This window comes from Pristis pectinata, chromosome 2 (genome assembly GCF_009764475.1).
Source record: "Pristis pectinata isolate sPriPec2 chromosome 2, sPriPec2.1.pri, whole genome shotgun sequence".
NCBI lineage: Eukaryota > Metazoa > Chordata > Chondrichthyes > Rhinopristiformes > Pristidae > Pristis > Pristis pectinata.
In genome coordinates this window covers 98,826,470-98,853,958 of record NC_067406.1, presented here as the reverse complement: position 1 = coordinate 98,853,958, position 27,489 = coordinate 98,826,470, and the positions used below count along the sequence as shown (strand labels likewise).

At 42.4% G+C, this 27,489-nt stretch overlaps 1 protein-coding gene across 1 annotated transcript in view; it reads right to left on the bottom strand.

The window, feature by feature from the left end:
• ablim2 (actin binding LIM protein family, member 2) overlaps nucleotides 1-27,489 on the bottom strand; it is a 257,969-nt gene that overhangs the window by 87,487 nt on the left and 142,993 nt on the right. The window contains exons 8-11 of the mRNA XM_052036314.1: nucleotides 20,507-20,565; nucleotides 16,872-16,949; nucleotides 13,469-13,615; nucleotides 8,097-8,129 (exon numbers count right to left, since the gene is read on the bottom strand). Of these exons, the coding sequence (XP_051892274.1) occupies nucleotides 8,097-8,129; nucleotides 13,469-13,615; nucleotides 16,872-16,949; nucleotides 20,507-20,565 (317 nt within the window). The remainder of the gene's footprint in view (nucleotides 1-8,096; nucleotides 8,130-13,468; nucleotides 13,616-16,871; nucleotides 16,950-20,506; nucleotides 20,566-27,489) is intronic.

Genomic DNA, 27,489 nt, shown 5'->3' with positions numbered 1-27,489 from the left:
TGATGACCCAAGGTAGGAAAGTAAGTTTTGAAGAGGACAAAGAGGCTACAAACAGGTATAGATAGGTTAAGTTAGTGGGCAAGTATCTGGAAAATGAAGAACAATGTGGGAAAATGTGAAACCATCCATTTTAGCAGAAAAGTATCAAGCAAACTTCATCCCAAAATATCAGTATTAACATAAACATTGCCACAAGAAGAGCAATGTCAAAGCTCTCAAGAACCCACAAAGATATCTCTTCTCAGACAATATATCAGAGACAACATGTTGACTTCCAGCCTACAGGAATCACCAAATATCCACACATTTGTCCTTTCTTGAAATCCACCTTAACTAGCACCCATCAAGAGGCTCTTGACTTCTCCACCAAGAAGAACCAGGACTGTGAGGAAAATAACCAAGAGAATGAGGAACACATTAACCAAAATAAAAGCCATTCATGGATTGGAAGCTTCACCATTCCTCAAGTGAAAATAAACTACCCTTCAGGCATCTAAAGAGGTTAAGCAGCAGTTCCATGACCAAAAGAACAAATAATTAATGAAAAAAGCATAAGAGGTTCAGCAGCCTGTGAACAGCCATCACTTGTATTGTTTCTTCGCTGCTGACAAGGCCATTTGCAGCCCAGTACCCAAGGCATACTCAACTAAGTGCCAAGTATGAGGGTGAACTCAGCAGGGACAGATGGCGGTCAGGTTTAAAGTGACACTTCAAAGTCCTCTTCAACCATGGCTTTGTCTTTGACATGAGTTCCTTTCACTCCATTCCATAGCAAGCTATTTGGTACAACATTGCCACTACTCTTAACTGACAAAATAGTGAAAAAGGCCATATCTCAACTAAAAACCAGCAAGACCTCTGGAGCAGACAGTATTCCCGAAGAAGTTCTAAAACTCAGAAGCAAATAGCTTCAGTCACAAATCCTCTGATGGGAAGAGGAAAATATACCAGGGGATCACAGAGATGCCATCCTAATGATCATCTTCAATGAGGGAGAAGTCTGACTGTGCTAATTACAGAGGGGTCTCCCTGCTTGACACAAGAAAAGTCATCATCAGGGTCCTTGTCCATTGCACCCTCTCAGTGGCTGAAGAGCTCCTTCTCAAACTGTACCATAGATTCAGTCCATCTAGAGGTAAAGTAGATATGATATTCACAAAGGTTAACTCTAAGAAAATTCAGGGAGCAGCACCAGCCATTATACTCAGCTGCCTTCGACCTTTGACTCAATTAATCAGGAAAAATTATGCAACACCCTCCTCAATTTCAGCTGCCCATCAAAATCTGCCACCATTTTATGTTTGCTTCACGATCACAATCAATGGGTCTCCAACAGAGCCAATCTCAGTGAAGACAACTGTCAGACATGGCTGCCCCACTGTTCTGGCACTTTTCTCAATCCTTCTCATTGAAATGTTGCACCTCACCTCCACCAAACATCCCATGGGAGTGGACCTAACCCACAGAACTAATGGGAAACTATTCAATCTAAGGCAAACACAACAGAACCAATATTACCTGAACCTCAAAAGCTGAGCTACAATATGTGGATAATACATGTGTTATTTGCATGCTCGAAGACTGAGCTGCAAGCCATCATTGATTCTTTTTACGGAAACTTAAGAGAGCATGTGCCTTACATTCAACATTTGCAGCCAAACATCCTAGAGTAACCTTCCCTTGCTGCACACCACTGAAGTTCAAGTTAATTGTTGTCAAAGGCAGTACATACACAGGATATACATGCCATGAAAATTAGCTTGTTGCAGCAGAAGAACACTGCATTACAAAATGAGGACAAACATAAGCTAACATAAATTAACATGAATTATACATACTGTACTTACACGTGTGCAAAACAAACAACAAAATAATCCTAACAACACTAGTGCAAGACAGAGAAAAAAAATAGTCCAAGACAGTGTTAGGGTTTTTCAGGTCAGTTCAAGAACCTGATGGCAGTGGGAAGAAGCTGTTGTTGAACCTTGCGGTGTGGGTCTTACTGCTCCTGTACCTCCTGCCTGATGGCAGCATCAGGAAGAGGGCATGGCTCAGATGGTGGGAGTCCCTGATGATGAATGCTGCCTTCCTGAGACATTGCCTCTTGTGGATGTCCTCGATGGAGGGGAGATCTGTATGCGTGATGGAACTAGCTGAGTCCACCATGCTGTAGCCTCTTGTGTTCTGTGCATTGGAGATTCCATACCAGGCTGTGATGCAACCAATTAGAATGCTTACCACTCTGTAAAAGTTTGTCAGACTCTTCAATGACATGCCAAATCTCCTTAAAAACTTCCAAGAAAGTAGAGATGCTGGTGTGCCTTTTTTGTGATGACATCTATGTGCTGGGCCCTGGATAGGTACTCCGAGATGTTGACACCCAGGAACTTGAAGCTGCTCACCCTTTCCACTGCAGACCCTTCAATAAGGACTGGTGCGCGTTCACCTGACTTCCCCTTCCTTAAGTCCACAATCAGTCCCCTGGTCTTGCTGATGTTGAACACATGGCTGTTGTGGCAACACCACTCAACCAGCTGACCTCTATCACTCCTGTACACTGCCTCATCACCAATGATTCTGCCAACAGTGGTTTCATCGGCAAATTTGTATATGGCATTGGAGCTATGCTTAGCCTCACAGTTGTAGGTATGGAGAGAGTAGAGCAGGGAGCTAGGCACACAGCCCTGAGATGCACCTGCATTGATAGCTAGTGAGGAGGAAATGATGTTTCCAATCTGCTTTGATTGTGGTCTTCCAATAAGGAAGTTGAGGATCCAATTGCAGAGAGAGGTACAGAGGCCCAGGTCTTGGAGTTTGATGTTTTGAGGGGATGATGGTGTTGAATGCCAAGCTGTAGTCAGTGAACAACAGCCTGCATGTTCAAAAGCCTGTGAAGTATGTGTTCCGGTTGTCCAGAGGTGATTGAAGAGACAGCGAGATAGTGCCTGCTGTGGACCTATTGTGCCGATAGGTGAATTGAAGCGGGCCCAGGTCCTTACTGAGGCAGGAATTGATTCGAGCCATTGCCAACCTCTCGAAGCACTTCATTATAGAGGGAATAAGTGCTACCGGACAGTAGGCAGGTCACCCTGCTCTTCATGCACATTGGTACAATTGATGCCACCTTGTAGCAGGTGCGGACAGACCACAGGAGTGGGAGGTTGAAGATGTCCCTGAATGGTCCAGCTGGTAGTCAGCACAGGTTTTTAGCACTTGACTAGATACATCATCAGGGCCTGATGCCTTACAAGGGTTCACACTTCTGGAGGCTGATGTCAGAACATCCTTCAAGACAAAGATCGCAGGCCGTCGGATGCTGTCAGCATTCATGCAGGCATGTCATTATTCTCCCTGTCAAAGCATGCATAAAAGGCATTAAGCTCATCAGGGAGTGATGTGATATTGCTGTTTATGCTGTTCGATTTCACCTTGTAGGAGGTGATGGCGTGTAAGCCCTCCCACAGCTTGTAGCAGTTAGCGTAACACTAGTACAGTACCAGTGACCCGGGTTCAATTCCGGCTGCTGTCCGTAAGGAGTTGCGTGGGTTTCCTCTGGGTGCTCTGGTTTCCTCCCACATTCCAAAGACATACGGGTTAGGAAGCTGTGGGCATGCTATGTTGGTGCCGGAAGCATGGCGACACTTGTGGGCTGCCCCCAGAACACCATACACAAAAGATGCATTTCACTGTATGTTTCGATGTACATGTGACAAATAAATATATCTCTTCTTAAGTGTCTGTTTGCGTCTCCAGCTTTGTCCGGAATTGCCTCTTCGCTCTTGTGATATCCTTCCAGAGGTCACACCTGGATTTCTTGTAGGTCTCTGGATCGCCAGTCCTGAATGCCACAGATCTAGTCCTCAGCAGACTATGGATGTCCTGGTTCATCTAGGGTTTCCGGTTTGGGAAGCCCTCAATATATGTTTTTGTGGGCACACACTCGTCCACGCAGGTCTTGACGCAAGTGACGACTGTGGAATATTTGTTTAGATCCATTGATGAATCCATGAATATGGTCCAGCCCAGAAATTCAATTCAATCATGAATATGCTCCTTTACCTCCCTCTGTGGAACTCTCCACTGGTGCTGCACTCTTCAGTCTCTGCCTGTAACGCAGGAAGCAAAGGTATAGCCTGATGGACAGATTTCCTGAAGTGCAGATGCGGAATGGCTCGGTAGGCACACTTGATGGTGGTGTAACAGTGGTCAAGTGTGTTAGGTCCTCTGATGTTACAGGTGACATGCTGGTAGTACTCTGGCAGAGGCTTCTTCAAGATGCTATCATAGAACACTACAGCACAGTACAGGCCCTTCGGCCCACAATGTTGTGCTGACATTTTATCCTGCTCTAGGATCTATCTAACCTTTCCCTCCCACATAGCTCCCCATTTCTCTATCATTCATGTGTCTATCTAAAGTCTCTTAAATGTCCCTAATGTATCTGCCTCCACAACATCTGCTAGCAGTGCGTTCCATGCACCCACCACTGTGTAAAAAAAAACTTACCCCTGACATCCCCGTTATACCTTCCTCCAATCACCTTAAAATTATGTCCCCTCGTGTTAGCCATTTTCACCCTGAGAAAGAGTCTCTGACTGTCCACTTGATCTATGCCTCTTATCATCGTGTACACCTCTATCAAGTCATCTCTCATCCTCCTTCTCACCAAAGAGAAAAGCCCTAGCTCACTCAATGTTTCCTCATAAGACATGCTCTCCAATCCAGGCAACATCCTGGCAAATCTCCTCTGCACCCACTCTAAAGCTTCCACATCCTTCCTATAATGAGGTGACCAGAACTGAACACAATACTCCAAGTGTGGTCTAACCAGAGTTCTATAGAGCTGCAACATCACTTTGCGGCTCTTGAACTCAGTGCCCTGACTAATGAAGGCCAACACTCCATACGCCTTCTTAACAACCCTATCGACCTGCGCGGCAATCTTGAGGGATCTATGGACGAGGACCCCAAGATCCCCCTGTCCCTCTGGTTGAAGTCTCTCACGGTGATGGGAAAGGCATAGGGTGTGCTGTTTTGTGCCTGTTAATCAAGGCGCTGAATTCCTCCAGTGCCAGCTAGGCATCTGCCTTTCACGGGATATATACTGCAACCTGGATAACAGCAGAGAACTCCCTTGGCAGATGGTATGGATGATACCTGACCGTCAGATGTTCCAGGTCAGGGGAGCAGGTCTGAGACAGAATTGCTACATCTGAGCACCATGATGAGTTAGTCAAAAAGCAAATGCCACCGCTTCTGCTTTAACGACGCCGCCCTCCGATCCACGTGGTGGATGGTGAAACCCTCGGGCTGAAGCGCTGTGTCCAGAGAGCTGGGGGTCAGCCATGTCTCTATGAAACAGAGTACACAACAGTCCATCATGTCTGATACAGCAATCTTGTTCTGAGGTCTTCTGGTTTTCTAATGACTGTACATCGGCCAGGAGGATGTTGGGTGGGGGGGGGGGCGGCTGGGGGGTTGGGGTTGGTTTGTCTCAAGCCCCAACACTTCAATGTTTCCTGAAGTCCTTCCCGGCAACCACATTTGTTGGCACAATGGAGGCCTCCCCAACACTCCAGGTGCTGAACTTACTTTGAGTGGTCTGGTCTGCTGAGTCTGTGGGTCTGTCTAGTGATCATAAAATCGCTAATGTGTTCAAATGGCTAAAAAATTGTTTGTTACTGCAGTTCCTTAGTAGCTGCCTGCAAAATGTCGGCACTCTCTAGTGCCTTTCTTTTGCCCTATGACCAAAAAGCTTCATTGCGAGACTGTAGAAAACATGAACCACTTCCTGTATCCTGAAAGCTGTCTCTTACTGATTCCAGACATCGATGATGACAATCACCATCACCTTCAATGCATCAGCGCAGTCTTTGGTCAATTAAGGACCAAGACATAAAACCTAGCACAAAACTCATGATATATTGTGCTGCAGTGATCCCTGCTCTCCTGTATGCTTCTGAAACCTGGACTACCAATAATAGGCACCAAAAGGCACAGGATAGATATCACCCACACTACCTGCACAATATCCTCCAACTTTACTGGAAGGGTTAAATGAACCAATGTCAGTGTCCTCTTCAAGACCAACATCAATTGCACTGAGGCTGTGATTACACTCGGCTCCACTGGTCAGGCCACACTGTTCACATACATGACACCAGACAGCCAAAACAGACACTGTTAAGAACTTTGTCATGGGAAGAGACTATTAGGCAGATAGTGAAAAAAATTCAAGGTATGTGCAAAGTCTCCTTGAATAAGTTGCAAATCCCCAGTGGCCTTTTGGAAACTGGCCCTTTTCTGCTCAGGTAAAGGAAAACCATTTGGGGTCATATTGATAACCTCAGGTCTATGCATTGGGAGCTTAGAGAAGCCTTGGGTGAATAGCAGAAGGAGTACATCACCTCACAAACTCCACACCTGCCCATCCCATCAGCTAACTTATGCCACATCAGAGGAAGAATCTATACCTTGGCCTTATTAGCCACCTCAGATTCCACAAAACCAGAGTGGAACCAAGTATCCCACATAATATATAAGGTGAAGGAACAAAGAAGAGAGGTGTCCTATTGCACGTTTTGCTACAGACCAGTGTACAGGTACAATATGTGATTCCAACGGATAACAACGTTATCCTTTATTGCTGGTGGGAAGTGAATTAAAGTTAGGAGGTTATGCTTCAGTTATACAAGGTACTGGTGAGACCACATCTGTATCGGTCAACTTATTTAAGGATGGATGTAAATTTATTGAAACCAATTCAGAAAAGGTTCACTAGACTACTAGAGAAACAAAGGACTGCAAATGTTGGAATCTAGATGAAAAAAAAACAAGATGATGCTGCCGGAACTCAGCAGGCCAGGCAGCATCCGTGGAGAAAAACAGACGGTCAACATTTCGGGTCAGGAAAAAGAGCCCTGACCCGAAACATTGACCGTCTGTTTTTCTCCATGGATGCCACCTGGCTTGATGAGTTCCATCAGCACCTTGTTTTTTTTTCCACTGGATTACTGTCTGGAATGAATAGCATGTCTTATGAGGAAAGGTTATATGGGCTTGTATCTGCTGGAGTTTAAAATAGTGACAATACAGTTGAAACATACAAGATCCTGATGTGGTGAGAATGTTTTCTGTCGAGGAAGAATCTAGAATTAGAGGTCACTGCTTAAAAATTAAAGACAGATTAGGCAACATTATTTTTCTCTCAGTATGACAAATTATCTTCCTCAAAGGGTAGAGGAAGCAGAGATTTTAAATATTTTTTAAGGCAGAGGCAAATACATTGGTGACAAGCAAGAGGATGAAAGGAGTTGAGCTTACAATCAGATGTGATCGTATTGAACGCAGAAGCATTCTACAGGGGCCATTTAAAATATGTACCTAAATCATCAGAAGTGCATGGATGACCTATTTCTCAAATCCACTGATAAGCATGGCAGTCTTAAACCAACTACTGCTCAGAGCCTAAGAAAAGTTGATGCCCCGTCCCATTAGTCAGTGGACAGCCATGCTTGGGACAAGCTTAGTGTTTGCAAAATAACTGACAAAAAGATGTAACAGAATGCTAAATATGGCAATCCATTCAATGGCATCAGGAGTCGCTTGATGTATGATATTATTACCTCCTGTATATTTGCAAAATGGGTGGTAATGATGAACAGATTGCATTGGAGCACATTTCTGATTGGCTGATTCTTTTTTTAACTTTCCTTTTGTGAAGGAAGTTGAAGCCTCTGTTCAAAGGCAACTTGCAGCTTTCTGTGCAAATCAAGCCATAATGACAAAAGATAACATCTTTCAGCTGGTCTTCCCTGTTACATGTAAAAATGTAATAAACATGCAAATCAAGTGGCATTAATTGTCCTCCTGGTCTGAAAAGCAACAATAGCATTGGAAACTTCTAGTGGGCCAGGACTGGGTATATCCATGTACCAGTCTATTCTCTAACAATACTGGAGCCTTCCTGTTGAAGTTAGATTGGCAGGAAAGTAGAGAATATAGATATTCTAATGACTACCTGAAATGTACACGTGCTTCATTTCCTATTACTGACATCTTTTATAAGCTGAAAAGGAACGTAAGTGGCAAATTACCTCAGCTTGTGTTGGAGAAAGCAGTCGAGGTGGCTATGAGAAGAAAAATACATGTGTTAACTCTCAGAAACTATTACTGGCCATAGAATAAACAGAAATGTTGTCTGCAGGAGTGCCACAGCATACAATTAAAATAACTAAACAGGTTGCTTTTTGCCAAATCATAAATGAAGTGCAGAAATAGGTTGTATTAAATAGAGAAGGACGAAGAAATAGTTTGGTGTGAACTACCCTCAAATAGAAATATAATTAAATGGAACTTATTCTAAACGAAGAAAGATGGACCCCAGAACAACAGTATCAAGTGAAGGATTCAAAACCAGGGCATTTTAAAATATACAGCTGAACTCTGGGTCAGACTATCATTTTCACAACACTGTTGAGAATAACCAGAAAGGATCAAATAATCTTCCTCACCTGCGTGCACCTTTGTGAGTAGAAACATGACACTTAAATTAGCCATGTACAATGGTAGGAACTAAAACCAATCAAGCAAGGGGAGTGGAGCATGACGGAGCACAGATCTGGTGAAAATTGAACAAATGCAGAGTACATTTCAATTTGATGGAGCACTTGTATTTTCTTGCTTTCATTCCATTTCCCTCTTGGCAGCCAATTAAATTGACATCCTGGCTTATAAGGGCAGAGGTGGAAACTGTTGGGGAGGAACTTCATCAGGTAAGGGAGAGGCTTTAATTGACAATCAAGAGGGAGGGTACACTGCAAGAAGTTTGGTTGGATGGGGGAGGGAAGCAGCCAATCAGACAGAAGACTTGCTTAAGCATGGTGTCTGCAGCTGGGATTTTGCTGGCTTGCAAACAAAGCCATAAAAACACTTACCTGCTTGAAACCTTGTTTTCATCTTTATTTAGCTACAATATTTTATGAGTGCTGATAAACTCAGCTTTGATTCTGCCATTTATTTGGCTGTATTTCATGTGCAATGGTTGGTTGTCACTGTGCTCATATGCAAAATCAACATTTATTTACATCTACACCTTATTTACATGTTTTACAAAATTTTATGTCATACTATATGAGCAACACTGTATTAGTAAGCATACCAAATATGGTACATGTAAGAACAGGCTAAACGATTCAGTTTAATTCTATGTTCTATTAGTTAAAGAAATGAGCAGTGATTATTCCCTATTTGGAATGCATAGGCCTCTGACTACAGCTGGAGAACTTCTTATTTGAATAAAGTCTTTTTGTAAAAATTGTTGTATGGTAGAAAAGAAAGTACGGTTCTCTGTGCTCAGATAAACTTACCACTCAAATACTTAAGTGCCTTTTGAGAACACAATGGAAAACAGGAGCATATGCCAAGATATTGGATTACAACTATTTATGGTGTGCTAAACTAAAGATTAGCACTTATGTCAAATTGAAAGCCACCAAAATGAAAATCCAAAAATTGTACCATCATTGCTTTAAGGAAATGTTCTCATCATTTATGCACATTAAGAGATATTACAACACAACCTGTGTGTTACACTACTGCTTGCTGGGCAGGCAGCAGCAATTTCAGTGCTGTTAAAGTGATCATCCATGGGGGTGTGGTGGGAGGTTACTACCTGAGGAAAGAGGAGACTGATCAAAGGCAGTCCCCAGACTGGTGGCAGTGTCATGTGTAGTATGAAAGGCCATGGCTGTCAGGTGACAGTGACAACACTGACCTCTCTGGTCGGATGATAGCATTGCTCATTGGGTCAGAAGTGACACCACTGTCAATCAAAGGTTTGGTTCCACCCCACCCATCAGGTGCAAGCATAGGGATTGGCCTTGGATAGCACCTTTGTTCCTGGGTCTGCCTGACCATTGGCCTTGGTAAATGCCTTTGTCTTTGACCCCCCCCCCCCCCCCCCCCAAACCATTGGCCTGTTTGAATTACCTGAGTTAGATCCACCCAGCTCTCCAGCCCTATAAAAGATGCTGCACGTGTGTAACCCTTTCTCTTTGCTGATTGCTGCCGGGGTCGAGACCACAGGTGAGAGGGTGCACTTCCACAGGGGTCTAGGAGCATCCTAAGTAGATTCCCAGTAGCGTAGAGCCATTGTTTGTCCAGATTCAGGGGGTTCAGACAATGTATTTGTTCGTTCCCTTATCATTTGTACTAGTTCGTTTTGTGTGTGTGTGTGCACTTCACCCCTGTTGCAACACCCCTCATGTTTCGCGATCACCCGAGTGCAAGTGTGCATTTGTTCCTTTCCATTCTGTTCCCATGTCTGTCTTTGTAAATAAAATTCTCCTTTTTAAAGTACAAAGACTGTGTATCCAGATATCTATCTTTGAGATCCAAAAGAACCTTTCTCATAACATCATGTGACAGGTCAAGGAATCTATGAACTATGGTTAACAGTTCATCTATACAGGGGGATATCAGCAAAAAAAGTTTTAGAGAAATAAAAATTACAGGGGATGATTTTCAACATATAAAAACAAGATCCCAAGGGAAATAATAAAGCATGCAAATTTCAATACTTACTGTTTGTTGAACTGTGTGATCAACAAAGCAAGTCATAAATTTTTAAGTTTTATCTGATAAATAATATGTACTTTGCATGTGGATGACATTACATGAAGAAAATATGAAAGGGGAAATGACATCTGAGCTAGGATGAAATGCATCAGGAAGTGCATCCCAATGGAAGGGATTTCAGAAAATATGAGTAAATACTTTAAAACATGAGTGTTGTGCATGAAAATTTGTAACAAATACATTTTCTCTAATCCAGTTTCTAGTCTACAAGCTGTGTAGGTACAGAAAACCTGCTGTAATACTTTTCCACCTCTTCAAATACTCATTTTTCTGGAATCTACAGGTGTAGTGCAGGATCATGAAAATTGTCTTCAGATCTCTGAGCTCTCAAACATAATGCACCAGAACTGCTGATCCCAGCTTGCACCTTCACATCACAGCACCACTAGCCATGCAGCTGCCCATGCCCTGCTGCTGTTCCATGCAAGGTTCTTGTGGGGTTCATTGTTTCCAATTGCCACTGATGATCAGGCTTTTGGAAATAGCTGAAAGAATAAACCTAATAATGAATGTGGCTATGGTAGCTATGCCAGTAATGGCTATAATAAAGCTAAATGGCCAGATACAAAACAACTTATGGAATGCCTCTGCATTTAATGGCGAGTCCAGCAGCAGGAAAAAAGGTCAGATGTGTGTGCAAATATTTAGAGTGTGTTCCTGACTTTGGTGCTGTGTTCGGGGCACTCCAGTCTAGACTGCTCTCTAGTGCCTTTGTTGGTTCTCAATGGAACTGCAATGTGGCAGTCAGCATAATCCAGTCCAATATTTACTCAAATAACAAACAGCAACATTTTAATGTATTTGTAGCACAATGTGTACCAGGCAAACTGATGGACCAAAAGGGTAATAATTAAAAAGGTCATATCTTAGACAATCTTATCATGGTTGAAGGAACAGATTCGTTGGCCTGGACTTTTCCTCTGGACAGGTAGTGAAAGTAAAGTTCAGTTCCCAGATGTGAGGCCCACTTTATACTATTAGAGTCATATAGCATGGAAACAAGCCCTTCAGCTCAACTCATCGATGCCGACCAAGATGCACATCTAAGCTTGTCCCATTTGCCTGCGTTTGGCCCATATGCCTCTCAACCATTCCTATCCAGGTACCTGTCCAAATGTCTTTTAAAAGTTGTTATTTTATCTGCCTCAACTACTTCCTCTGGCAGCTCGTTCCATATACATACCACCCTTTGTGTGAAAAAGTTGCCTCTCATGTCCCTATTATATCTTTCCCCTCTCACCTTAAACCTATGCCCTCTAGTTCTTGATTCCCCAACCCTGGGAAAAAGACTGTGTACGTTCACCCTATCTATGCTTCTCATGATTTTATACACCTCCATAAGATCACCCCTCAGTCTCCTATGCCTGAAGGAATAAAGTTCTAGCCTGCCCGACCACTCCCTACAATCCAGCCCTTCCAGTTCTGGCAACATCCTTGTGAATCTTTTCTGCACTCTTTCCAGCTTAATGGCATCTTTCCTATAGCAGGGTGACCAAAACTGAACACAATACTCCAAGTGCAGCCTCACCAATGTCTTTTACAACTGCAACATGATATCCTAACTTCTATACTCAGTGCCCTGAATGATGCCAGTGTGCCAAAACCCTTCTTCACCACTTTGTCTACCTATTTTTGCTTTTCCACCTTTGCTGTCTACCTTTTGCTTTTCTAGGGTGGCTAATTCCTTTCTTAATTTATCATTTTCAATTTTAAGCTTTTCATTTTTAGCACACTGCTGTCTTACTGCAGAGCTGAGTATCCATCCCACTTGCAAGAGGTTCTCTTTCTTTTTGGGGTAGCCTGCTCCCTCCAAACACTTATCAATTGCGTGGAGGAACTTTTCCGGCTTGTCCTTCAGTTCACTTTCCTAATACTGAGATGATCCCCATTTACGCAATACATTTGCCAAGCTACCAAATCCTTCAGAATTGTCCATCCACCCTGAAGTCTGGAAAGTCTCCGGCTCCACCCACTGAGTAGCTTTCTTTTTCAAATTTTTTCCCAAATCCTGCTGACTACGCCAAGTAGCATCACAAGAAATGGTTCTTTTGGATTCGTGCTAATGTATGAAAAAGAAAGCAACTCTATTATAAACTTTATTAAGGTAAGCTTATTCACATATAATATGTGAATATAATTCACATACATTATTCACAGATAATATGTGAATAAGTACATAGAATAACAGAAAAGACCTGGAATCCAGTCTGGGTAAGCGTGAGGTGTTGCACCTTGGAAGGTCACATGCAAGGGGAAAGTGGCCTAACACCAGGGCCCTAACACCATTGGTATACAGAGGGATCCTGGGGACAAAGCCCATACCTTCCTGAATGTAGCAACGCAAGCAGATAAAGAAGGCATATAGCATGCCTGCCCTCATCGATGGTGCATAGACCATAAGAGTCAGGAAGCTATGTCCTAGCTGCACAAATCTTATTGATGGTAATTCTCAGCGCAAAATGTTCAATTAATCACTGGTTCCTGTTTGACCAGAAGTATAACTAATATACTTCATGGAGGTCAGTTTACCACAAGTAAGGATCATCATCCAATCCCAACAAAATTCCACTATAACATTGTGAAGGAAAGAGAAACTGGTTCCTTAAGGAATATCATCAATCTTGATCATGACATCCATTAATACCATTAATATATGAATATTTTTAAGAAAATCTCTTCTGACTGCAATCATTTTATTTAGCTTTTAGAAAGCTAAATTATTACCAACATAAAGATCACCTTATATAATGGAAGACTGTCCAGTATTAACATCCAGACCTCAGTTTTTGAAAATAACATTGAATTTCTTGAGTTGTGAGTTGTACCGTACCTCCACCGTTCTATGCCTGTCAATAGTAGAGTAATTGATATACGGTGCATAGGAGATCATGTCAGGACGATCAATATTGTAAATGGCCTTAACTTTGGGAAGAGCTGCCAAATCCTTGTAGTCAAGAATCTCATCATCTAGCTTGGCCTATGAGAGGAAGAACAAAAGAAAGCTGTAAGAGACAATGAGCAAGAAGCAAAGAAAACAGATGAACAAAAGTTAGCAGACAACTATTTCAAATATTGGAGTACTCATGCCTCCTTCAAGATAGGTTATTGCATATTTCAAAAGAAAAAACAATAGAAATAATTAACCAAGTGATTTGTGTATATACCATAATTTTATACTTGAGTATACAAAACTGGTTGTGAATTTCCTCAAAACTGTTTGTGCTCCACGGCTGTAACTTTTTGGAAGTGTGGTGGAAGCTTTGTCTTTGTAAATATAGGAATGGATTGGGAATGGGTTTATTAATATACTTGCAGATTAAATAAACATTGCAACATGATTACTGAATCCATTTGTTGTAAAGGAGAAACAGAAACAGTGCAGACAAAGTGAAAACATAGCCAAATTGTATTTTTGTACTCAATGGGACGGTAATACTAAAGCTTTCAGGATCAAAAATGATAAGGTGGATGTCATAAAATAATGACATTATGTAGTTAAAAAAAATTAAGACCAGATTTACTGGAATTTTTTTGCACCATCTTAAAATGGAATGGGCTCCTTAATCCCCCTTTAGTACAATTGTTCTATATACCACTTCCAGAAGGTTAACTTGGGAAGATGGAAGAAATTAGCCACTAGACATTACTTACAGTTTTGTTAAAATTGCAGGAATGTAAATGAATGCTCAATGAATTTATCATAAATCCATTCACTTTAGTAAAGACATTGATTGACTCATTCAAAATAATTTGCTTAATACCAAGGAAACAGATTTAAGAAAAGGCATTAAGCTTTGCATTATATCACAGAATGCACTTTCAACATATATCAGTAAAGTTTGTTTTCAAAAAGTGAATGCTGATCAATAGACACATTTTAAGCCCTCCTGTACGACCCTCTCCACCATATCTGCACCACTCTGCAGGATGTGAAACTGTTATAAATCTGAGTCCTGATCCCCAACTGGTCTTAGTTTTAACAAAGACAGTAGGTAATTGGGTAATTTAAACATTACATTAACAATTATATTGAAGTAGAAAGCATCAGATATAACAATCATTTTAAATTCAGCCCAGTTTTCCTGAGCCTTGCCAGCTAATAAAGGTGAGAAATTCTAACACCATGATGTAGGAGTCCAGTGAATATGGTTTACTTGTTTCACCATCTTCACCCATCACTCCCAACACCCACAAACCTTACAATCTCTCCTCTGATTGGAACCCAAAAACACTCCTGATAGCATTTACTTTTTAATTCATCGGAGTGTCACTGAGGAGGCCAGCATTTACTGTCCTTGCCTAGATATCCTAGAGAAGATAGTAGTGAACCAACTTTTTGAAGCACTGCTGTCCTTCTGCTGAAGATACTCTCACAGTGCTGTGGATGGGGTGTTCCAGGATAAGGACTTAGTGATGATGAAGGATTAGCATTATATTTTCAAGTCAAAACGTGTGACTTGATGGAGAGCCTGCAAGCAGTCATGTTGCTATGCATCTGCTGCCCTTGGCAGTCTTGGTGGTAGAGGTTGCAAATTTGGGTGGTACTATTCAAAATACCCAGGCAAGTAAGTGCCATGCATTTTGTAGATGGTACACACTGCATCTACCATGCATTGTTAGAAGAGAAAATGAAGGCTTAGGGTGGTGGATAAGGTGCCAATCAAGCAGTTTGATTTGTCCTGGATGATGTTGAGCCTCTGGAGATTTGTTAGAGCTATACTCATCCAACAAGTTTTGGATATTCCATCACACTCGGCCTGTATATTGGTAGATGATAGAAAGGCTTTGGAGTGTCAGGAGTTGAGTCAGTTGCCCCAGGATACCCAGTGTCTGACGTATTCTAATGCCCATAATATTTATGTGGCTGGTCCAGTTGAGTTTCTGGTCAATGGTTACCTCCAGGGTGTTGATGGTGGTGACCCCACAATGGTAATGCCATTGAATGTCACGGATAGCTGGTTAGCTTCTCTCTTGTTGGAGATATTCATTGACGGGCACTTTTGTGGTGCAAGTGTTACTTGCCACTTATCAGTCCATGCTTAAATCTTGCAGCATGCAGAGTTACAGCAGCATGCAGATATAGGATGCTCATTTGCTGAGTACTTGTGAATGAAATTCAACATTGTGCAATCATCAGCAAACATCCTCACTTCTGACGTTATGATGGAAGGAAGGTCAAAGATGAAGCAGCTGAAGATGATGAAGTGGAGGCAGGTACCTCACAATATTTAAGTATCTAAATGAACACTTGAATTACTAATACATGGTTTATGAACCAAGTGTTGCTAAATGGGATTAATGGAGATACCAGCTTAATGGTAGGCATGGGCATAGTGTTACTGACCAGGACCAAATCTGTGGCAGCTATCTTCTCATTGGGTTAATTGAGTTGAGTTTGCAATGATTACAGGGTATTCTCCTTTTCTCTTGAAACTCATAAAACTCTTGAATAGGTTGGAATAGAAAGACTTGTATGGTTTTGGCATTGTGTAATTAAACTGATAACCTTAATCAAGACAGCCAAATAAGTTTATTCTGGACCACAAAGCATTTATTAGTTGTTCTTGTTTGGTAACATCTGGATATAGTCAAGATAATTTTAAGTGTGTTTCACTTAAATTTATTAGAACAAAATGTCAAATTTTTGATTTAAAATTTAGAAGCTCTGAAATTACATTTTGTGACTTTAGTAAACAGAGCTTAACATCTGACATCTGTTTTTCATCATCAAAATGGTTAGTAATAAATAGTGTACTTAGCTTTTACTGAATAAAATGATACAAGACAGGAATTAAGTAATTCAGAAATGGAGCATGGAGCTGTTTCACTCCACACCTATTTTCACAATTTTCATCCTCTACCACCACCTCCACACCAGTCTTCCAGTTTACATTAGGCAGGTTACAGAGAATGGCCTACTTGCAAACTTCTTTAAGAGCATAATCAGTGCTGTTTCTTGGCTTATCCTACTAGGAAGTGTGCTTGATCCTCACAATATAACTCAGTCAATAGTTAAAGAATAATCCAAACAGAGACCAACACCAATTCCCACACTGCCTCTTAACCAACAATTTGATTCAAATTCAGATGTCTCTGCTAAACTCTTCATATGATGGTCCTGTATGTACTTGGTTTATTTACCCTCCCCTCCCCTACTTATGATACTTATTGATGTCAGTTTTTACATCACAAAAATTGAGGAATTCTAAATATGGAGAATACTGAATGCTTACATATATTATACGGCTTGGGGATCCTGAAGTACTTGAGGCTGGTACAGATGCGATACTCTCAGAAGATGTACGAGTAACCTAAAGGCAAAACAATGCATCAGCAGCTATCAAAATTAGAAGATATACTCATAACATATATGAAGATAGCCAAGGATCACAGTCTAAGAATAAGGAGCAAGCCATATAGGCCAGATATGAAAAGAAATTTGTTCGCGTAAATGGTGGTGAATATTTGGAGCTGTGGATGTTCAGTCATCAAGTTCATTTAAAACAGATTGAAAGATCTCTGGATATTAAGGGTATTAAGGGATATGGGGATAGTGCAGGAAAATGGCATTGAGGTAGATCAGCCATTATTTTGATAAGTGGCTCAAATGGCCAAATGGTCACTTTTTAGTTCTACTTCCCGTGTTCTTGTTGCATTAGTTATAAGACTTGATCTGTTGATGTCCAATTTGGAGAAACACAAGGTGATCAAGAACAGAGTGATCTAGTGCACTCCAAAGGGGTCTCATTGAGGCCTGTGTTGTGACCTGGAGTTGGGGTGGGGGGGGGGGGTGGAATGTTGCCCACGCCCTGGTCAGGAATTGGGGTTAGGCAGTGCGAGGTAAGAAATATTATTTTTTATTTTGGATTTCCTTACGAAAGAAGGAGGCCACTTGGCCCAACAGGTCTATGTTGACTCTCAGAGCATTCCCATCAACCCACTTATCTCTCTGTAATCTATTTCCCTCATATACTACCCCCACCTCCCCAACCCCAGGGTATTACAGTAGAGGTAATCTAATAACCAGCATGTCTTTGGGTGTGGGAGGAAACCAGAGCACCTGGAGGAAACTCATGCACTCACAGGGAGAACATGTAAACTCCACACAGACAGTACCTTTAGCTGACCCTTGTTACAATGGGGGGGGGGGGGGGGGGGGTGGATGAAGGAAGATTAGTGCTAAAGAAGAGAGAAGGGATCCTAGGATCACATCTGATGATTGGCCTAAGATTGAGAAGGGAACCCTAAAAGGCAGACATTGAATTGGCAATGAGGTACTGTATATTAACACAAGCAATAGGAGCAGGAGTAGACTATTCAGCCCCTTGAGCCTAATCTGCTATTCAACCTAGCCTCATACCTTCATAGTTTCCTTTGCTTACATCAAAAACACTGAGTTCAGATTGAAACACACTACTCCTTCCCGGGGTCCCCTTGCAATAAGATTATTAATTAAATATTTCTCATTGTAGTTTTAGATTTAAAATAGTCTGCTCCTATTTTCTATAACACATTGTTCTGGAAACCTATCTTGAATACTTTCCAAGAATTTATCCTCAACACTGTTAGTACCACTTTGATTTGCCTAATCTATATGAAGATTAGGGTCCCTCATGATTAGTTAATTATCCCACTTTTATATATTTCTAATTTATACTTACTTTATCACAATTACTATGTAGAGGCTAAGAAATAACTTTGCCAATATGTTCTTCCTCCTCCGCTGCTATTTATTGATTCTAATTGCATGCAGCAATCTGCTAACCATGGGTTCTTTATAATCATCATATTGATGAAACCTCTTGTTAACAGTGCAACCTTAACACCTTTGCCTCTTTCCCTGCCCTCCCAAGTGTCAAGTCCCAACTTTGGTCACCCTCCACCCACATTACTGCTGTGACAATTTGATCACACCCATTTACTACAATTTGTGCTGTCAATTCAACTCCCTTGATATAGATGCAGTATGCATTTAAATTTGCTCTTTGTCCTTTGACCCTGTCTGTTATATGCCTTTGTTTTCACCTATTTGTTTCTGCCTATTTATTTTGCTTATAATGTTTCTAACTTCCAACTTTGTTTCTCTCCCTCCTGACTCTCCCCTCAGGTTCCCAAACACCTGCCAAATTTAAACCCTCATACCATACAAGCAATTCCCCCTACAAAGTAAGTGGTGAAGAGTGGGGGCGGGGGGCGGTGGTGTTTAGGGAAAGAATTGAAGATTAATGTCATAATTGGAGGCCTCCAGGGTCTCTTGGCTTGGTTGGTCAGAATATCATGGGATCAGTTGGTCAGGGAATCAGAGGGTCTGGGGACTAGAGGGTTGGGAGGCCAGGCCTATACCTCAAAAGTGTTGGCAGTGACACCAGGAGGATTTGGGGGTTGGGGGGGGGTGGTTGAAGTTTGTAAAATAAGGAATGAACTTCCCAACAATTCAATGCTGACCATCCCAGACCAGCGATACATTGGGAAGACCTCGAGGGCCCAACAATAATCACACCTCGGATGCTTCAGTCCAAGTGCCCTCCAAAATGCTCCAAAATGAGAAAATGAGTGCTGCTTGAGGAGTTATATCATCCCACGTATTCTGACCAACCTAGTCTACAGTCCCTGGAGACCTCTAGTGATGACATTAATCTTCAATTCCTCCCCCCCCCCCCCTTCATCACTTACTTTGTAGGGGGAATTGCTTGTATTTAATGAGAGTTGAAACTTGGTACAGGTTTGGAATGTCCTGGGTCCGGGTGAAATTCATACCCAGAAATGGTGGTCAAATTTCTGGAGAGATGCAAAATAATCCAGAAATGGTTGTTTCCACATTTCACACCAAAGCAGTTTGATTTTCATGTGCATAATGCTTTAAAAAGTCACTACAGTTAAATGTTTTACTGGTGAAATAAGTACATTCAGTCAAATATCTTTCCTTCCACTTTATTTGCTGCACAAAATATGGCTTTGAGATATAACATTTAAATTCGAGAACTAGGGAATCTGCAATATGAATTTGAAACATTTGTTCCATCATCCCAACTCTTTTGTCAGTGAAACATGGAACTAATTCCACTGCTCCAATACTTATCCTCTTTCTCCATAAGTTATGTTATATGTAAGTCATAAGAACCACACCATGCGGCAAAGCATCATATGTTCCAGATAACTTGTATATAAAGAGATTTTGACTAATTTCTCTCCTCACTTTTTTAGTGATTGTTTTAAATCATAGTCAACTTGCCACTGACTCTGTGAATAAAGGAAATAGTTTTTCCTCTACTCATGTTAGAACACTCTTACTTGATGCTTCTGTTGCTCAGGGGTTACTGAGCAAACTTTATGCTTCGGTCAATTAAGGCAATAGACACTTTGTGGTTAAAATTGGTTCACCTAAATTAGTTAGTCATATCTGGTATAGAAACAATTAATCAAGTATTCCCATATTTTCAGGTATTCCGTGTAACCAAATACAAGTCACACACATGTGGACATTTATGTGCATTATTTTTCTCCAGTATTTATGCAGAGTAATACATGTATAGTTGCTGTGTGGATGTAATTTTACTTTTGCTTTCACTTGCACCCTAAACTCTATAAAAGAATCTCAATAAGGAAGAGTGTTCCTAGAAATTTTAATACAGCTTAATGAACCAGCACAAAAATGCAGGTTTATAACCTAGCCATATACAATTTGGAAAAATTATTAAATTAATTAGATATATTGTAAAACATAAACTTAAGCATTAAAAATCATGAATAACTGAGACTATTTGAGATTGTTGTAATTTAATTATGTTAAGGGTTTTTTAATGCAGATAATTAGTTTTTTTTACTCAATTATTTGATTACAGATATGACAATACTTCTTTCAACTTACCTTTTGCTTTTCTTCTGCCCTGGCAGCTTGTTTACAGATTGGATGCCAAATTAAAGTACCTGCAGCAAGTAGAAGCAAAAAAATAAACAAAATGGAAAAACATTTAAAATGTTCTAATGAATTTAAATGAAATTTCATTGTGTCCAAATCCACATTTTTCCTTTATCATTATCCTGTTTATATCTTTCAGTGCACAAAGATCATAAAAGTTAAAGAAAAAAGTGAACTGTTTTCCCAAATATACTTTGTGTATGAGGACCAAGTGAATTTGTAGGCAGAAAATTTGCTTGTTTTATTGTTGTGTCCAAAAAAACTGCTCAAGTTGACAGCATGCTCAAAACCTGAAGGTTATGTTATTATTTTGGAACTTTGATTATGCCCATTGGCATTATTGCAAATAAGGAACAGGTAGAGTGAGTCTTGTTCCAATGACAAATCTAAACTATTACCAACGCATACATTTATATTTTGAACTGCTGCTATATCAGAGATAGCTCCGCAACTAAAAATTCTGGATGACAACTTTCAATCACCCTTCTGTGTAGCTGGGACTGTGAGCATCCAATTGCCCATCATTTTAATTCTTTATCTCATCCCAATCCTGACCTCTTAGTTTTCAGTTGCCAACATTGTTCCAACAAACTCAACGTGATGTCAAAGAATAGCATCTCATGTTCTTACTACACATAATCACAGCTTTCAAGACTCCATACTGATTTTTAACAATTTTAGGTCATCAGCATTTTGCACATTTCCATTTCAGATTTTGTGCAGTCACACTGTATTCTTCTGCTAATTTCAGCTAATTATTCAGCATCAACCTTTCCTTTCCCAATACCTCCTTCCCTCGCCTTGCACTATCATCCCATTGTCATTTCACCTTAAAAACTATTTTTCTCGATTTCCAGTTCTAATTCTGTTTCTCCCTCCACAGATACTGCCTGACCTGCTGAATATTTCCAGCATTTTCTGTTCCAGTATCCATGGTATTCTGCTTTCAGAATTAGAATCAGATTTATTATCACTGACTTAGACGATGTGAAATTTGATATTTTGCGGCAGCAGTACAGTGCAAAGTCATAAAGTTAATATAAATTACAAAAATAAATAAATAGTACAACAAATGGAATAATGAGATTGTGTTCATGGACCGTTCAGAAATCTGATGGCAGAGGGGAAGAAGCTGTTTCTGAATTGTTCAGTGTGGGTCGTCAGGCTCTTGTACCTCCATCTAGATGGTAGTAACGAGAAGAGGAGATGTCCCAGATGGTGAGGGTCCTCAGTGATGGATGCTGCCTTCTTGAGGCATCACGTCTTGAAGATGTCCTCGATGGTGGGGATGGTTGTCCCGTGATGGAGCTGTCTGAGTCTACAACCATAGAACCATAGAACAATACGGCGCAATACAGGCCCTTCGGCCCACCATGTTGTGCCACACTTCAAACCACATCTAAGACTATCTAACCCCTTCCTCCCACATATCCCTCTTTCTTAAATTCCTCCATATGCTTATCTAACAATCTCTTGAACTTGACCAACGTATCAGCCTCCACTACCACCCCAGGCAGCGCATTCCATGCACCAACCACTCTCTGGGTGAAAAACCTCCCTCTGACATCACCCTTGAACTTCCTACCCAATACCTTAAAACCGTGTCCTCTTGTTTTGAGCATTGGCGCCCTGGGAAAGAGGCGTTGGCTGTCCACTCTATCTATTCCTCTCAATACCTTGTATACCTCTATCATGTCTCCCCTCATCCTCCTTCTCTCCAATGAGTAAAGCCCTAGCTCCTTTAGTCTCTCCTCATAATCCATACTCTCTAATCCAGGCAGCATCTTGGTAAATTTCCTCTGCACCCTTTCCAACACCTCTACATCCTTCCTATAATGAGGCGACCAGAATTGGACACAATACTCCAGGTGTGGCCTAACCAGAGTTTTGTAAAGCTGCATCATCACTTCGCGGCTCTTAAACTCGATCCCCTGACTTATGAAAGCTAACATCCCATAAGCTTTCTTAACTACCCTATCCACCTGTGAGGCAACTTTCAGTGATCTGTGGATATGAACCCCCAGATCCCTCTGCTCCTCTACACTGTCCAGAATCCTGCCATTTACCTTGTACTCCGCCTTGGAGTTTGTTCTTCCAAACTGTACGACCTCACACTTCTCTGGATTGAACTCCATCTGCCACTTGTCAGCCCAGCTCTGCATCCTTCTGCAAGCTTCTACAGCCCTCCACACTATCCACAACACCACCAATCTTTGTGTCATCTGCAAACTTGCTAACCCAGCCTTCCACCCCCTCATCTAAGTCCCCTATAAATATCACAAAAAGTAGAGGTTCCAGAACCGATCCTTGCGGGACACCACTAGTCACAGCCCTCCAATCGGAATGCACTCCCTCCACCACAACCCTCTGCTTTCTACAGGCAAGCCAATTCCTAATCCACACAGCCAAGCCTCCCTGCATCCCTTGGCCTCTGACCTTCTGAAGAAGCCTACCATGAGAAACCTTGTCAAACGCCTTACTAAAATCCATGTAGACCACATCCACTGCACTACCCTCATCAATCTTCCTGGTCACCTCCTCAAAGAACCCTATCAGGCTTTGTGAGGCAAGATCTTCCCTTCACAAAGCCATGCTGGCTGTCCCTAATCAGTCCATGTTTCTCCAAGTGCCCATAGATCCTCTCTCTTAGAATCCTTTCCAACAGCTTACCCACCACAGACATAAAGCTCACCGGTCTGTAATTCCCTGGATTATCCCTACTACTTTTTTTGTTTGTGAGGGGGAAGGGAACCGGAGGAGTAGGTCAGAGGAAGAAGGAGATGGGGAAAAGTTAGATCAAACAGGTAGAGAGGCTTTGGGGAAGGAGAAGCAGAATACAGGCTATAAAAGTAGTAAGGTAGATGGACTGAAGTGTGTTTACTTAAATGCAAGAAGTGTCAGGAATAAGGGAGATGAACTGAGGGCTTGGATAGGTATGGGGGACTATGATATTGTGGCTATTACTGAGACGTGGCTAACATCAGGGCAGGAGTGGATATTGAATATTCCTGGTTTTCGGTGTTTTAAGAGGGATAGGGGAGGGGGGAGAAGAGGAGGAGGGGTGGTGATACTGGTCAGGGACACTGTTACGGCTGTGGAAAGGATGGATGTTGTAGAAGGATCATCTCTAGAGTCCATATGGGTGGAAGTAAGGAACAAGAAAGGAGCAGTTACTCTACTAGGAGTATTCTATAGGCCCCCCGGTAGCAGTAGAGATATAGAGGAGCAGATTGGCAGGCAGTGTTTGGAGAGAAGCAAAAATAACAGGGTTGTTATAATGGGAGACTTCAACTTCCCAAATATAGACTGGAACCTGCTTAGTGCCAAAGGTTTAGATGGGACAGAATTTGTTAAATGTGGCCAGGAGGGATTCCTGATGCAGTATGTCGACAGGCCGACTAGAGGGAATGCCATGCTAGATCTAGTTTTAGGAAATGAACTGGGACAGGTGAAGGATCTATTGGTGGGTGAGCATTTGGGGGACAGTGACCATTGCTCCATAACCTTTAAAATTGTCATGGACAGGGACAGGTGCAGAGAGGACAAGAAGATATTTAATTGGGGAAGGGCGAACTACGAGGCTATAAGGAGAGAACTTGGGAGTGTTAAGTGGGATGTCCTTTTTGAAGGGAAATGTACCATGGAGATGTGGTCGATGTTCAGGGATCTTATGCAGGATGTTAGGGATAAATATGTCCCGGTGAGGCAGAGAAGGAATGGCAGGGTGAAGGAACCGTGGGTGACAAGAGAGGTGGAACGACTAGTTAGGGAGAAGAAGGTAGCATACATAAGGTATAAGCAGCAAGGTTCAGACAGGGCCCGTGAGGAATATAGAGTAGCGAGGAAGGAACTTAAGAAAGGGCTGAGGAGAGCTAGAAGGGGACACGAAAAGGCGTTGGCTAGTAGGGTTAAGGAAAATCCCAAGGCCTTTTTCACCTACGTGAAGGGTAGGAGGATGGCTAGGGTAAAGGTAGGTCCGATTAAAGACAAAGGTGGGAGAATGTGCCTGGAGGCTGCGGAAATTGGAGAAGTTCTCAATGAATACTTCTCTTTGGTATTCACCAGGGAGAGGGGTCTTGATGACGCAGAAGGGAGTGCTGGTAAGGATAATATTCTCGAGGTTGTAGATATCAAGAGAGAGGATGTGTTGAAGTTGTTAAATAATATCAAGACAGATAAATCTCCGGGGCCTGACAGGATTTTCCCCAGGCTGCTTGGAGAGGCGAGGGAGGAGATTGTTGAACCGCTGGTAAGGATCTTTGAGTCCTCGTTGTCCATGGGGATGGTGCTGGAGGATTGGAGGGTGGTGAATGTTGTCCCCTTGTTCAAAAAAGGTACTAGGGATAGTCCAGGGAATTACAGACCGGTGAGCCTTATGTTTGTGGTGGGTAAGCTGTTAGAAAGGATTCTAAGGGATAGGATCTATGAACACCTGGAGAATAATGGACTGATTAGGGACAGCCAGCATGGCTTTGTGAAGGGAAGATCTTGCCTCACAAGCCTGATAGGTGACGAGGAAGATTGATGAGGGTAGTGCGGTGGATGTGGTCTATATGGATTTTAGTAAGGCATTTGATAAGGTTCCTCATGGTAGGCTTCTTCAGAAGGTCAGAGGCCAAGGGATCCAGGGAAGCTTGGCTGTGTGGATTAGGAATTGGCTTGCCTGTAGAAAGCAGAGGTTTGTGGTGGAAGGAGTGCCCTCAGATTGGAGGGCAGTGACTAGTGGTGTTCCGCAAGGATCGGTTCTGGGACCTCTACTTTTTGTGATATTTATAGGTGACTTAGATGAGGGGGTCGAAGGCTGGGTTAGTAAGTTTGCGGACGACACTAAGATCGGCGGTGTTGTGGATAGTGTGGAGGGCTGTCGGAACTTACAGAGGGATATTGATAGGATGCAGAGCTGGGCTGACAAGTGGCAGATGGAGTTCAATCCGGAGAAGTGTGAGGTGGTACACTTTGGAAGGACAAACTCCAGGGCAGAGTACAGGGTAAGTGGCAAGGTACTTGGCAGTGTAGAGGAGCAGAGGGATCTGGGGGTTCATATTCACAGTTCACTGAAAGTTGCCTCACAGGTGGATAGAGCAGTTAAGAAGGCCTATGGGATGTTAGCTTTCATAAATCGTGGGATTGAGTTTAAGAGCCGCGAAGTGATGATGCAGCTTTACAAAACTCTAGTTAGACCACACTTAGAGTACTGTGTTCAGTTTTGGTCACCGCATTATAGGAAGGATGTGGAGGTGTTGGAGAGGGTGCAGAGGAGATTTACCAGGATGCTGCCTGGATTAGAGCGTATGGAATATGAGGAGAGGCTTAAGGTGCTAGGGCTTTATTCACTTTAAAGGAGGAGGATGAGAGGAGACATTATCATGCCCTGGGAAGGAGGCGTTGGCTGTCTACTCTATCTATTCCTCTCAATATTTTATATACCTCTATCGTATATAAAATATTGAGAGGAATAGATAGAGTAGACAGCCAACGCCTCCTTCCCAGGGCACCAATGTTCAAGACGAGAGGGCATGGCTTTAAGGTTATGAGTGGGAGGTTCAGGGGAGATGTCAGGGGGAGGTTTTTCACCCAGAGAGTGGTTGGTGCATGGAATGCACTGCCTGGGGTGGTGGTGGAGGCAGATACATTGGACAGGTTCAAGAGTTTGTTGGATAGGCACATGGAGGAATGTCAGATAGAGGGATATGCGGGAGGAAAGGGTTAGATAGTGTGACGGTGGTTTGATGGACGGCACAACATGGTGGGCCGAAGGGCCTGTTTTGTGCTGTATGGTTTTATGGTTCTATGGTTGAATAAGGGGACAACATTTGCCACCCTCCAATCCTCCGGTACCATCCCCGTTGACAATGAGGACTCAAAGATCCTTACCAATGGTTCAGCAATCTCCTCCCTCACCTCATGAAGCAACCTGGGGAATATTCCGTCAGGCTCCGGGGACTTATCTGTCCCTAAAGCCTCTGCAGCCTCTTGCAACCCTGTGTATTGAAGCCTCCATACCAGGCAGTGATACAACCAGTCAGAATGTTCTCCACCATATATCTATAGAAATTTGTAAGGGTCTTTGGTGACATACCAAATCTCCTCAAACTCCTAACGAAGTAGAGCCACCGGCATGCCTTCTTCATGACTGTATCAATGTGTTGGGCCCAGGATAGATCCTCCGAGATGTTGACACCCAGGAACTTAAAGCTGCTCACCCTTTCCACCGCTGACCCCTCAATGAATGCTGGTGTGTGTTCTCCTGACTTCTCCTTCCTGAAGCCCACAATCAATTCCTTGGTCATGCTGACGATGAGTGTGAGGTTGCTGTTGCGACACCACTCAACCAGCCAATCTATGTCACTCCTTCATGCCTCCTTGTCGCCATCTGAGATTCTATCAACAACACTGGCGACATCGGTGAATTTATAGATGATATTTGAGCTGTGCTTAGCCACACAGTTATGAGTGTAGAAAGAGTAGAACAGTGGGCTAAGCACACATCCTTGAGGTGCACCTGTGCTGACTGTCAGCGAAGAAGAGATATTATTACTGATCCACACTGGCTGTGGTCTCCCGATAAGTAAGTTGGGGATCTAGTTGCAGAGGAAAGTACAGAGTCCCAGGTTTTGAAGCTTGGTATTAGTGAGGCAGCTCACCCTGCTTTTCTTGGGCAGTGGTATGATTGCTGCCCTTTTGAAGTAGGTGGGAACTTCAGACTGCAGCAGTGAGAGGTTGAAGATGTCCTTGAACACTCCAACCAGTTGGTCGGCACAGGCTGTTGGTACTCGGCCAGGGACACCGTCGGGGCCTGTCACCTTGCCAGGGTTTACCCTCTTCAAGGATGTTCTGACATTGGCCTCCAAGACAGAGATCTAGGATCACTGGATGCTGTAGGAATTTGAATAGGTGTCGTGTTATTCTCCCTTTCAAAATGTGCATAGATG